At 44.7% G+C, this 13,254-nt stretch overlaps 1 protein-coding gene across 1 annotated transcript in view; it reads left to right on the top strand.

Annotated features, from left to right (window-relative positions):
* The window catches only part of LOC311244417 (vasopressin V2 receptor-like), a 44,092-nt gene extending 32,093 nt beyond the window's left edge, over nucleotides 1-11,999 (top strand). Inside the window, exon 7 of the mRNA XM_084333910.1 lies at nucleotides 10,594-11,999. Coding sequence (XP_084190036.1) covers nucleotides 10,594-10,793 — 200 coding nt within the window. The 3' untranslated portion in view covers nucleotides 10,794-11,999. The remainder of the gene's footprint in view (nucleotides 1-10,593) is intronic.
* Nucleotides 12,000-13,254: the final 1,255 nt, after the last annotated feature.

The following is a 13,254-nucleotide window of genomic DNA, read 5'->3' as shown; positions in this document are numbered from 1 at the left end:
GTAGGGGGAGAGGCCTCCTGGGCGAGTCTCCCCGTACAGGTGGTCGTGGGTTAGTGCTGGGTGGGTACCAGAGGCCGGGCCCCCAGGTGCTGCTCCTCGGTGCTGACTGTGTATTAACCTCACCCATGGGTTGGGTCGGGGGTTTGTAACGCAGTGACTCAGGGCTGAGGTCGGGGCTGTACTGGGCCTCCTGGTCCAAAGTAGGTTCGTGCTGGTGGGCTTGCTGTCCTCCCTCGTCCTCCGCTAGGTCCTGGAGTCTTCTAGTTAGTTTCTCGGTGACGTAGGCAGGTTCTTCCCGTTGGCTGGGTCCCATATAGACCGGTCGGGGAGGGGGCTCGGCGACGTAGGCAGGTTCTTCCTGTTGGCTGGGTCCCGTGTAGATTTGTCGGGTAGGGGAAGGTGCCCTCGACCCGTGTCGTGATGATCTCCGGGAGCTCCGTGTGGAGGAGGGGGGGGGTCGCCCTCTGGATCAATTGTTCTATCATCTGCGCCTGCAGACGGTCTCGCTCCGCTTCGCGCTGTGTATTGGCGGCGGCGCGCTGTGCATCGCGTTGCGCGTTGGTGCTGTCTCGCTGAATGTTCTCTTCAACCTGGAGGCGCCTTTCTTCCAGTCTGATAGTCATCGCTGCGTCAGCCTGGAGGCGACTCTCTTCCAGTCGGATGCGTTCGTGCTCACTCTGTTGTTGCGCTTGGAGACATTCGCGCTCCACTGCAGACTGTTTGCGCGCACTCTGTTGTTGCGCTTGGAGGCGCTCTCGTTCCACTGCAGAGTGTTCGCGCTCACTAAGTGTCTGTGCTTGGAGACGGTCTCTTTCGGTTGATGCAGTTAGTGTGGCGATCAAGGCTTGTGCTAGTCGCTGGTCAGCCTCGCTGGGGGATGACACTGATGGAGGTGATCGGGCGCTGAGAGGACTTGGTGGGGACCTGTTCTCTTGGCGCGCTCCGAGGTCCATCTCTTGAGCGCTGCTTCTTGATTTCTCCCGCGCCCCGAGGTCCATCTCTAAGACGCGGTACTCTTCTCTTGGGTGCGCGCCGGGGTCTATCTCGGGTGCGCGCTCTTGGGTCTCTTGCGTTCCGGGGTCTATCCCGGTGGCGCTTTCTTTATCCTTGGGCGCTCCGGGGTCTATCCCGGTGGCGCTGTCTTGGGGTATAGTCACGTCATGTCCCGCTTGTTCCCCCCCGTGAGCTAAGTCAGTTTCGTTTGAACCCACTGGGGTCTCTACTGGTGGGGCCGACAAGTCGATAGGATTGGGCATGCTTAAGCTATCAGTTTTATCCGTGCTTAACGTCTTTTTAGATAAGCTAGGAGGTCAAACGAAAGCGTAGTCCTCCAGTTGTGGAGGGGGCTGACGTTTGCGCCTAGGGCGCTCTAGTTTGGGAGAGCCGTCTGGAGAGTGTCCGCCGCTGGCCATATCAATATTAATATGATATTAAGATTACAGATACCCTCCGGCTCGAAGGACCAATTGTAACTGAGGGGTTACAAAACCCTGACTGTATTAAAGATTGTGATAGATTAAACCACTGCTAATTATGTACTTAGTATTACTTGCCAGACAGTACAACTAATTATGGCAGACACTCATAATAACACGGCACGGTGACAAAGTAATATCATTGAGGGTATTTATTATTATGCAGCAAATTGTACAGATATGAGAATTAAAGTTGCGCTTGTATGGCGAAGAATATGCATAAGTCAGTCAGTAGCAAAAGTCAGTGGGAATAGAATAATTCCTACGATGGGGTACTAGTCTAACGCCGCCTGGCGTAGGATGGCAATTATAGGGGGAAACGCTGGTACCGCTGGAGACAAGGGGTTTCCTCCCAGAGATGTAAGCTCTGGAGGGAAGAAGAATGTTTGGATACTCAGTCTGTTCAATTGAAGAAGAAGGGGGTTCACGTACAGAATCCAGTCCTTGTAATCCAAATGCTCAGCAACAAAGCAATAACTGTAATCCAATTGCACGATAGCAATGATGATAGCCAGCTAGCTGCGGTCCACGAAGCCAGCCCGAAGTAGATCCTCACAGTGGTTAAATCCAAACGACAGTGGGTATTAACGATGCTCTTCTCCAAGGGTAGTACGTTCCACAATCACTATAATCCAACCAATACTGGTTCTGCAATCGCCGCCGTCGGTTCCAATATGCACATGTCCAGTAGGTTCTCCGACTAGGCCCTCCTCGTGTACTGGCACCAATGTATTTAGTCCACGCACACTGGCTAAGGTTCCACTAGCTAAACGAACGAACTGCTGGGTAATGCTGCACACGAACGAACTGCTGTTGGCACGATACACAATAATTAACTACTCTTTACTTCACATTAAGCTAAGTCGAACTTGACGTTACTGCATTAAATCTGACACTTTTACTATTCACTTCGCACGTGGTTCTCAACGCTCTGTTAGACGAACTGCTTCTCACTACATTAGAATCACACTGAACTTGATGAACAGCTACTGTTCGCACCTGCCGCAATATATATACTTAAGTGGCTTTCTAGTGCCGAACCTCAGTTCTCGTCTCGAATCAATGCGCCGTCTCCAGGCATGTTCCAACATGCCTGGACTCGCCTTTGAACCTGACTTTGGGGGCTCGCCGCCTGGCGCCGAGAACGTTATCCAATGAGGAAAGTGAATATTACTGGGATTCAAACGCAGGCTTAAAGGGATATAACGTGTATATATAAATAATATATAAGGTATATAAAACAATAAATGTAGATTCTCAGCTTTTAATCTGGCCCTTCACAACACGCAGTATAGGCTTATTATTCCATTAATGACTTGTTGCATTAGGATTTAGTAGATACTATATGCTCTGCCCTATGTACAGTATAGGTACAGTCTGTACTTATACTGTACGTAGGGCAGAGGCAGAGCATATATAGTATCTACTAAATCCTAATGAAACAAGTAACTAGAATATATTAAGCCTACTGTTCATTAGACACGTAGGCCATACTGGCGCACACAAGACTTGTTATGGAATATTAATGCAGTCTATTTCCATGCGATTAGCTTTAGTTCTTATTTATTTATTTGTCCACTGTCATTTCAGTGTTGGTGTATAGGCTATATAGTGTATTTCAATATAAGTTTAATTGATTAATGATATATTCGAAGGAATGCAGGTTTATAGCTATATCAACCCCCTCCAATGTACAGTAAATGACCAAGTATGGTTTTGTCAATATTCCAATGTACAGTTTTGTTTGTTGTTCAGATATGGTTAAGCAGCTGCCCTGTGATCAGATGAATCCATATTATTTATTTTTCCGACATCAAATGCGTAATTTCTTATCGTACAGATATTGTCATATTTATTAATAATAATTAATTCCAAGGAGGCCTGTAGCGTTAACATGAAGGAATCACTATGAGAACACAATTAGTTAATCAATCATAAGTGTGCTCCTCAGCACTCTTAAATCTGCTCTCAGGAAAATATGGGGACTCGCGCTACCAGCCCTAATATGTCTTAAATGGGCAGAAACCTGGTTGTGTCACGTTCAGAACTCTCTGGATAGCATCTTGGCCTTCAGTATTATTCAGTCAGACAGACAGACAGACGGCATCTGCTGATATCTTATGCTGCCAGTCAGTAGTATGGCATAGCTCCGTCAGTGGGTGGCTGAAGTCTGATTGGGTGTTCTCTGCCTCTCATCTGAAGCTCGGAACAAACCCCACAGCCAATAAATAATCTGGTTATATCCCCGCTGCTCCTGCAGCTCGGCCAGATGATGACATATCATCAACAGTGTTCTGTGCCAGCAGCTCACACACACAGTTAAAATCACATGCAGGCGCACAGAGGAAGGCACGTACGCACACTCGTACATGCACGCCCACGCGCATACACACATACACACACGCACACACATGCACACATAGACACAGACATGCATGCATGCACAAGTGAACACATGCCACCCTCGCATGTACACACATACACACACACACAAATACACACACATACACAGATGTATGATTGACCACTGGCAGGTAGAGGCACACATATACACACACACACACACTAATATACACACCACATACACACACACTCACTCACTCACTGATTCACTCAAACACTCACTCACTGGTTCACTCAAACACACACACAGACACACACACTCACTCATTCGAACACACACGCACATACATACACACACAAGGACACAGACTCCGTCTGATCGCTATCAGCTGTGTAGTCTGAACTCAGTTTGCACTCTGGTCTTTATCTCTTCCTGAAATGGCAGAGTGAAATAATCATTCATCATCCTACTTCTTTTCCACAAACATTTCAAATTGGAAGTATGAACGCAGCCACAGGAAGTAGGTAGGAGGGCTTTCAGTCCCGAGGGAAACTCACGGCCCATAATATTGTTCCAAAAGGGGATAAAACTAAACACAATAATTACAAACGGTTTATATTCCTACCGAACGGCGGTAGGATGTGTTTGTTTTCGATGAAAGAGGAGAGGGAATGATGTGTGACCTCCTCCGTCTGTCCGTCCGTCCTTCACACTCCACTCATCACTCTGCACTACTATAATTCACCAGTAGCACGGGGGGTGTGTGTGTGTGTGTGTGTGTGTGTGCAAGGACCAACTGTCCCCACAAGGACAAAAAGATGCGCAAAATCCATCAAAATAATTACCTCAATTACCTTCATTCATTCTGGGACACCCAGAACACAAACAAGGACCAGCGTCACAGATGCGAAGCGCCTTTCTTGTGAGCCGCCACTAGGGGCATGTATGAATGAATGAGTGACATTTATTTCAGCATTCAATAGGTCATGCGTATAAATATACAAATTCATATACACACATACATAAAGAAATTAAGCAGATACTGAAGTACCTCATTTGGAAACAATGCAGTAACACAACTTGAGGTTTCTGTAGTCCCAAACCCAAACAGATGTAGGCTGAAGCTTCAATTTATAATTATATTTGAGGCATGTAATTATATCATATTTGAGGCAGGGCGGCTAACCGTGAGTGAGTTACTGAGTTACTGAATGAGTGAGTCATAGAGAAGCATGTTTTTCCTCTTACCCAGAGTAATATCCATCCACAAAAATCGTGTCGGTGTGATTCGCAGAGTGTTTGAGATATCGACCATATAGAAATTCCTGTCAATCCGAAACAATAGCCATCCTTTAAAATAGGGTTAGGGGTTAGGATTAGGGGTTAGGATTAGGGTTAGTTATGGGTTGAGGTTAAGGTTAGGCATGACGTAGTGAGGGTCAATTGAGAATCAAAATCAAAAGTATTACAGCCAAACCGTATTGTGTAGGTTCATAATAATCTTTGATGGAGGTATAGATTTTATTTAACTCTTATACTGTTACAACCAATAAAGGTAAATGTTTTAACTTAATCTTGAGAAATCTAACTTAAACTTGAGAAAATGTGTTTTCGTAATGTTTAGTAGTTTATGTTTATTAAAGGATCCCCATTAGAGACACATGAAAGAGCCTCTAGTCTTCCTGGGGTCCTGGACAAAACAAGTACAATACAAATGTACAACAAAAAATATGAATAAAAAGTAAAAACAAAACATATAAATAAAAAATGTATACAAATATACAAATTCACATTATAAAATCTAACATTCCAGTAAAAATAAATTAAAAAAAAGATAAAATACACAGATAACAGTTACATACTTGACATGTTTGCAAGATATCTCTTAATATTTTTATATATTTAGTAGTTGCCATGATAATTACTACAGTCCCCTTTAAGCAAAGATAACCCATTGCCAATCTTTGACCATCAAGGTTAGGGTAAGGGGCTAGGGAATAAATGTCCTCATTGGAGCGTAATCTTGTAATTATACAAGAATGTGTGTGCGCATGTATGCGTGCACACTTGTGTGTGTGTGTGTGTGTGTGTGTGTGTTGCTTGTGTGTGTATTGCTTGCATGTGTGTTGCTTGCGTGTCTGTGTGTACTTTGCTTATTAATGTGTCAACAAGCTTATCCCTGCATCTGTGTGTTTACATATGTGTACACAATTATATGCCCATATATGTCCTTGAATTTACATATCTGGTCTGTGTGTATTTGTCATTGCATCAGTGTGTGTTTATGTATGTTTGTACGTATGTGTTATGTACAGTCACACATACATGTATTGACAAAATACTCGCATACCTACATACATGAAATACTCACACAAACGTATGTGAAACACTCACACATGTACATGTGAAACACACGCATATAAATGTGAACACTCATGCATATCCATGTACTGTATATAGGCTATATATGTGTGTGTGTGTGTGTGTGTGTGTGTGTGTGTGTGTGTGTGTGTGTGTGTGTGTGTGTGTGTGTGTGTGTGTGTGTGTGTGTGTGTGTGTGTGTGTGTGTGTGTGTGTGTGTGTGTGTGTGTGTGTGTGTGTGTGTGTGTGTGTGTGAACATGTATGTGCATGTGTTCACATGTGTATGTGTGAGTGTTTCACATGCATTTGTGTGTTTCCAGATAGCAAGACATTTTTTTGTATATCCAGAAGTTGTTTGAGTATATCCAGAAGTTGTCTTAGTATATCCAGAAGTTGTTTGAGTATACCCAGAAGTTGTTTCAGTATACCCAGAAGTTGTCTCAGTATATCCAGAAGTTGTTTGAGTATACCCAGAAGTTGTTTCAGTATATCCAGAAGTTGTTTCAGTATATCCAGAAGTCGTTTCAGTATATCCAGAAGTCGTTTCAGTATATCCAGAAGTCGTTTCAGTATATCCAGAAGTCATTTCAGTATATCCAGAAGTCGTTTCCTGGTCCTGTGTACTGGAAGGTGTCCTGGATATCGACAACCGTGTTGACGTGACCTAGAATATCATAATTAATGTTGCTCCAGGAACATCATTGCAGACCGTAGTGACAGAAGTTAACATTAATCATCAACAAGTGCCAAACTATCCAGATCCACAAAACTACTATTATAAGACACTTTAGTACAGATAGCATAGATGGATCACCTGTGATTTTTACAGCCAAACCGTATTGTGTAGGTTCATAATAATCTTTGACGGAGGTATCGATTATTTAATTCCTATATTATTACAACCAATAAAGGTAAATGTTTTAACTTAATCTTTGAGAAAATGTGTGTTTTTTTTTTGATCCACTTTTTCTCCCATTTTCTAATATTTCTCCCATCCCAATTTCGTATCATCCAATTCAACCCTCCCCTGTCACGAACGCTGTTTCTTGCCTCCCACAAGCCGGCTGCAATGTGGACTAAGTCATATATAGCACAAGTCCCCTCCGGTACTTGAGGTAACAGCAGTCGCATCTTTTCACCTGCGCAGCTCGATCTCTCAGTGGCGAGGAGTAACACGTGGGAGGCTCACGCTGCCCCCGATACTTCCTGATTCTACTGCGCAGGCGCACCAACCGACCTGTAGGAGTCGCTGTCCACAACGCCCGATCCCCACCCATCAGTTTCCCACCCCCTAATACGGCCAATGTGTATTAGTATGAACGACCAGCTAAACTGAAAGCAATGTGGAGCACTGGGCTCGAACAGGCAAGCCCAGCGTCTCCGTCATTCGTGGCGAGCACCTTTCCCACTACGCCACGTAGCCGCCCCGAGAAAATGTGTTTTATATTGTAATCTTTACTAGTTGCAATGGTAATTGCTACAGTCCCCTTAAGCAAAGATAACCCATTGCCAATCTTTGACCAATCACAAGAGCACAGCTGCTCTGTTGGTATCCCTTTACGTTCTTGTTGGTTATCGCGGCATTCACCACCATCTTTGTTTTAATTTTAGGCATCAATACAACCTTAAAGAGCCCATATTATAGCCATATCCCAGTTTAATATTTTCAATTTCATAGTCTGCTTACAAACATTTGCATGTTACTGTGGTCAGTACCTGGTTACAGCTGTACAAGCTGTGCCAGGCTCGTTCAGCCTCTGTGTGTACTTCCTAGTTCACGATCCAAATTGTAAAACCATGCATTGCAAATCGGATACAGCAATTGTATATCTAATTTCACGCCAAAAGAAACATATTTTAGTAAACCATTATGGTGGAAAAAGAAAAAGAAAGGAGTTTACGAGCAAGCTGCCATCTTGAAAAACTGTTTTACTGTTTTAGTCAGACCAGAGCGTATCAGGTTTTTCTTTTTATTACAAGAGTGAACAGTAATAAACGTCAATAGACATAGCCTACTGTATATAAGAGTCAAGAGTAAACTATTGTGTTACATAGTGACACGTAGTTATTAATGGAAGGAAAGGCTGGACTAAAAACGAGGCATTTCAAGCAGTTCAGAGACAGAAACTCCCTTGTGGAATTTGTCTTTTGTAACTGCAGATGTTCTACATGCGCCTCCAGCTATATACGTGAGTGTTTCACAAGTGTACGTGTGAGTGTTTCACAAGTGTATGTGTGAGTGTTTCACAAGTGTATGTGTGAATGTTTCACATGTGTATGTGTGAATGTTTCACATGTGTATTTGTTTCACATGTGTATGTGTGAATGTTTCACATGTGTATGTGTAAGCAAACTATGAACTACCAAGACAAGACAGCCTCCAAAATAATTGGCAGCCCCCTCCCCTCTTTGGACTCCATCTACACCTCACGCACAGTCACCCGCTCTGGTAAAATAGTCAACGATCCCTCCCACCCAGCACACCACATATTCCAGCGCATTCCCTCAGGTCGCTACAGGTACATTTTAACCAAACACACATGCTTCACAAACAGTTTTTTCCCCACAGCAGTCCGAACACTAAACGCCCTGCCCCCCCCCCCCCCCCCCCCCCTGCACAGACGGGCAAGCATCCGACACTGACTGACACTTGTTATATGTGACTGTCCTGTATGTATTTATTGTGGGGATTGGGAGGTTGGAGGGGGGCGTTTGATGTTTCATGTTGATGTCCCAGTGCTGTACCGCAAACAATTACCACCAACCATAGTTGTGTGGCATTAAAGTATCTTGTATCTTGTTGTATCTTGTAACTACGGCCCGTGGCGTACTACACTCGGGGGTGTAAAAAGTACCCAGAAAGTACCCAGAAATTATACTTAAGTGAACGTATGGGTACTGTCTCAAAATCTGACTCAAGTAAAAGTCAAAGTATCTGGCTAAAAACACACTTGAGTAAAAGTAAAAAAGTCCTACTTTTAAATGTACTTAAGTACTAAAAAGTAAAAGTACATTTATTTTTAAAGGGATAGACCAGGGGTCTCAAACTCATTCCATCGTGGGCCAAGTTTACATTTTAACTATACATTGCACCAGGTGAGTTAGTTGAAGAGGTGAGCCAATTAGTGAAATCATCAGCTGGTGTTTAGGCAAGGCTGGAATGAAACCAAGCATACACTCTGCCCACAATGGAATGTGTTCTGTGATAGACAATGCTGAAATTAAAGAACAGAGGACACTTTTTTGCATAACAATTATTTAATGCACTTCTCCATTGAAGGTAAACTAACATGGACGGCATTCACATCACACCATGAATAATATCACAATATTAAAGACCGAATACTGTAGTATCCTAATATGACAATATTAAAAACAGAACGGTGTATCCTGAATAATAGTATAATGCGGATTTTGTACTCCAAGTGAATGTCGTTTAAGGCACTGACCAAAACATTGAAAGTATGGGAGCCCTTCAGTCTTCTGCAGGCAAGTGCAGCAGAACGCCTTTCAAAGCTTTCAGTGTCGATCCAGTGAACGGTTACCCCAATGAAACTTCTTCGTCAGGCTGTCCAGCAATCTGTTGTTGTTGCGATCCATTCAACTTCACTCATAGCAGCAGTGACTTTCTCTTTCATGGTTTGAGCAGCTTTGCTGATCTTCGAGCGGACAGTGGGCCTCGTAATGACGTTAGTGCTTGGTCGCAAACCATTTATCAGGTTTTTGAATGATGGCAACTCAACCATAATACCAGGGACCATGATGGAAATAAGTGCTTGCATTTTATCATGTTTTTATCCCTTGGATGATGTCTCTAATCCACAATAAAATCAATCAATCAATCAATCAATCAACAACACTATTGGAGTCCTTGAACTATGTATTTTTTATGTAGATAGGGCCATGGATGCTCGTCTTGTCTGTCCACGCCGTCGCCGACCGTTTTCGTCCTCTTCATCACTCATTGTGGCCATCTTCTATGGCTTGTCACTCTGACTGTCTATTCTTCTGATAACAGGTGTTTAATCAAAGATCCCCGCTTTCTAGTCTTGCACAAGGACCAATCAGCATGGGTATGGGCGGGTTCAATTTCCATTGATGGGGATTTGATTGGCTGTTTACCTGCGGTTGCAGGATTAATAACGTTAACGTTAGTTTGGCCAGATAAACAATTCAAATATACTAATTAAAATGTTTGGAAGTATACAAACCTAATAATACACGAGTAAAGTACAAATCCCCCAAAACAGTACTTAAGTATTGTAACGAAGTACAATTACTCAAGTACTTTACACCCTGTCTACACTCGTATACATCTATAATAGAAGTGCGTCTTCACATACCTATGTGTGTCAATGCATACATCTGCTCGTGATCTCATCATCTCTCTATGTGTGTCCTCTGCCCGGCAGGCGTGGTCTTCACCATCCTGATGCTGCTGGCCAGTCTGAACTCGTGCACCAACCCATGGATCTACACGGCGTTCTCTAGCAGCGTCTCCAGGGAGCTTCAAGGCCTGCTGTGCTGCCGCCCGCTACCTGGTCGTCGGGGGTCTCTGCCTGATGACTCCACGACCACACACACCTCCACCACAAGGGACAGCCTGTACTGACACACACACACACACGCGCGCGCGCCGGTGTGCCTGTGGACATACGCATGATGCTGCATATATGCACACACAGCTATGCTGTGAGGGACATGCGTGACATACACACACACACCCATCACAAGGTCACCCTGCTCTGATACCCACGCCCACACACAACAACACCACCACCACCCCCTCAGAGAGAGAGACAGTTTATAGAAAAGTGCGTTCAGTAGAGAGCAAATCTCCACCAGGCGGCGTGCCTATATTACGGAGTCAATAGAGGGCTGTCGCAGAATGTTTAGAATGCCCAGTTTTTCCTCCATCTTGGAAAAAACAACGATCGCTATTTGTGAAACAACGTGGCTATTATCTAGTCTAATTAGATTGAATTAGACTAGTTCAATGTGCCTCATCTATTCCCCAAAACAAAGTCACTTGCTCTTTCTCTTTTCTTCTCCCTAGAGACACATCAAGTCTTTTTTCCCTTGCTTGATCTAACCCTGCCCGGTAACAAGCATTTGAATGGATAGAAAATGTAGGCAATTGAGAGAAATATTTTCTTTTTTGTCTGTAAACATGGGTACGTCCGTGCACCACCGGAAACACAGCGGGTGACGGAACAAATATTTCATTTTGCCTGGCTATTTTGCCGTGGTGATAGCAAGGTAAAATTAACCTTTGATTAAGCTTTGTTACGATAATGTCACGCCCACTTTTCAACAGTCAAATAAAATTCCTCACAACATTATATCCCACCCATGGTGTCGGGTGGCGTAGCGGAGATTGCGCTCGTCACCAATGCAAGAGGCTGCGGTCTCGACTCCCGGAGTCAGCATTGCCCTGCGGCTTGGGCCGGTCGTCATACTAACTCGTTTGGCTGAGTTAGGGGGAGGGAAGTTGTGGGTGGTAATCTGGCGTTGTGGACAGCGACGCCTACAGGTCAGGTCTGGGCGCCTGCTCAGCGAAAGGCAGGAAATGGTGAAGGCAGCGTGACCTCTCCACATGTGTCGGAGGAAGCATGTGGTGGACTTCAGGGTTCCCTTGTACCGACCAGTAGGAGGAACATGCGCACAACAACCAGGTAGGGGAGGGGGGGAATTGGCATAACAACTAAATTGGGATGGGGAGAAAAATGGAAAAATCAGGCGGAGAAAAAAAGGATAAAAAAAAAACATTATATCCCACCCAATGTCCTGCCTGCCTACCCTTATCACTCTGAAATACGCCCCAAAAGGAAGCTAGATCTGGAAATTCCGGTTCAGCTGCACTTTAAATGAATGTAGTCTACTTGGTAACGTTAGCTAGCTTGACTTGTTAGCTAGCGAACTTTGTTCGCAAAAGCGTGAAAGGAAAGGGAAAGGAAAACACCATTCATTCTCGCCATAGGTGGGAAAAAAAGGAACCGGGGCTTGTCAAAATTACGACAATGCGTGAGAGGTCTATAGCTGAAATGTGCTGTTCACTCAAGCATTACACTGTATTACGCTGCCACCTGGTGGAGATAAAAAAAAAACAGACGCACATGGTCATCTCTCCAGTAGCTGTCCAGTAGCGGAGTTAGCACTCGATTGGCTACAGGACGGGTACTGAAGAAGTCTTGCATTACTAAAACCACAAGAGGTCCTTGTTCATATAGTCATAATTGTGCGACCAAACGCGCGCGACCAAACACATAATATCCTCCAGGCCGCCACCTGTGGCGATAACAACAACTGCATTGTCAGCAGGAAGCCCGGGGCTTCACCTGTCCTCCTTCGCCACGGTCTCCAAGGAATGGCACGGCTAGGAAGCACGATGGAATACTACAACATCATCCGCCACTGGACTGCTAGAGAGAACGCCACTTCAGTGACCACGGGAGTAGGAGGCTCTGTACTGTATATCGATTCATACATGGATAACTTCAACTCTCCTGCGCTGCTTTAAAAAGAGCTGCAGGAATGCTGCTCTCTTCAGACCCATAAATCCCTGCACCTCGTGGAAAGGGGAAGAGGGCGGACCGAGGGCAGTAATGGACTAACGGCATGTCTAATGGACAAAGCAGCAGGAAAAGATATGGGCTCAGACAGAGAGAGAGAGAGAGAGACAGAGAGAGAGAGACTGAGTGAGTGAGTGAGAGGGGGGGGTCTGTTGGATAGAGAACAGACAGGCGGTTGACATGGATGTCACAACTGTGGAGTGCTGCGGTTGAGAGCAAAGACCGAGAGCAAACTTTGGTAAATGAAAAGAGAGTGGTCTTCTAAATGGCTGCCTGAGGAGGAATTCATATTCACACGGGGGAGAGGTCGGGTTTCAAAGAACAATAGTGGCTTGTTAGAGAGGCAGAGATAGATGTGTGCTCACTGAGATCACACTGAGCATCGGAACAGGACCTCGGGAGGAATACATAACCGCCCTCCCGTTATGTATGATGTGTACACCTCAACACAGCCTCAACACAGCCTGAACATTGTGGACAAGGCGCAAAGGGGCAGCAAGG

This window comes from Notolepis coatsorum (assembly GCF_963971535.1).
Source record: "Notolepis coatsorum genome assembly, chromosome: 17".
NCBI lineage: Eukaryota > Metazoa > Chordata > Actinopteri > Aulopiformes > Paralepididae > Notolepis > Notolepis coatsorum.
Note: the sequence above shows the minus strand (reverse complement) of the source record. Positions and strands in the feature narration are given on the sequence as shown.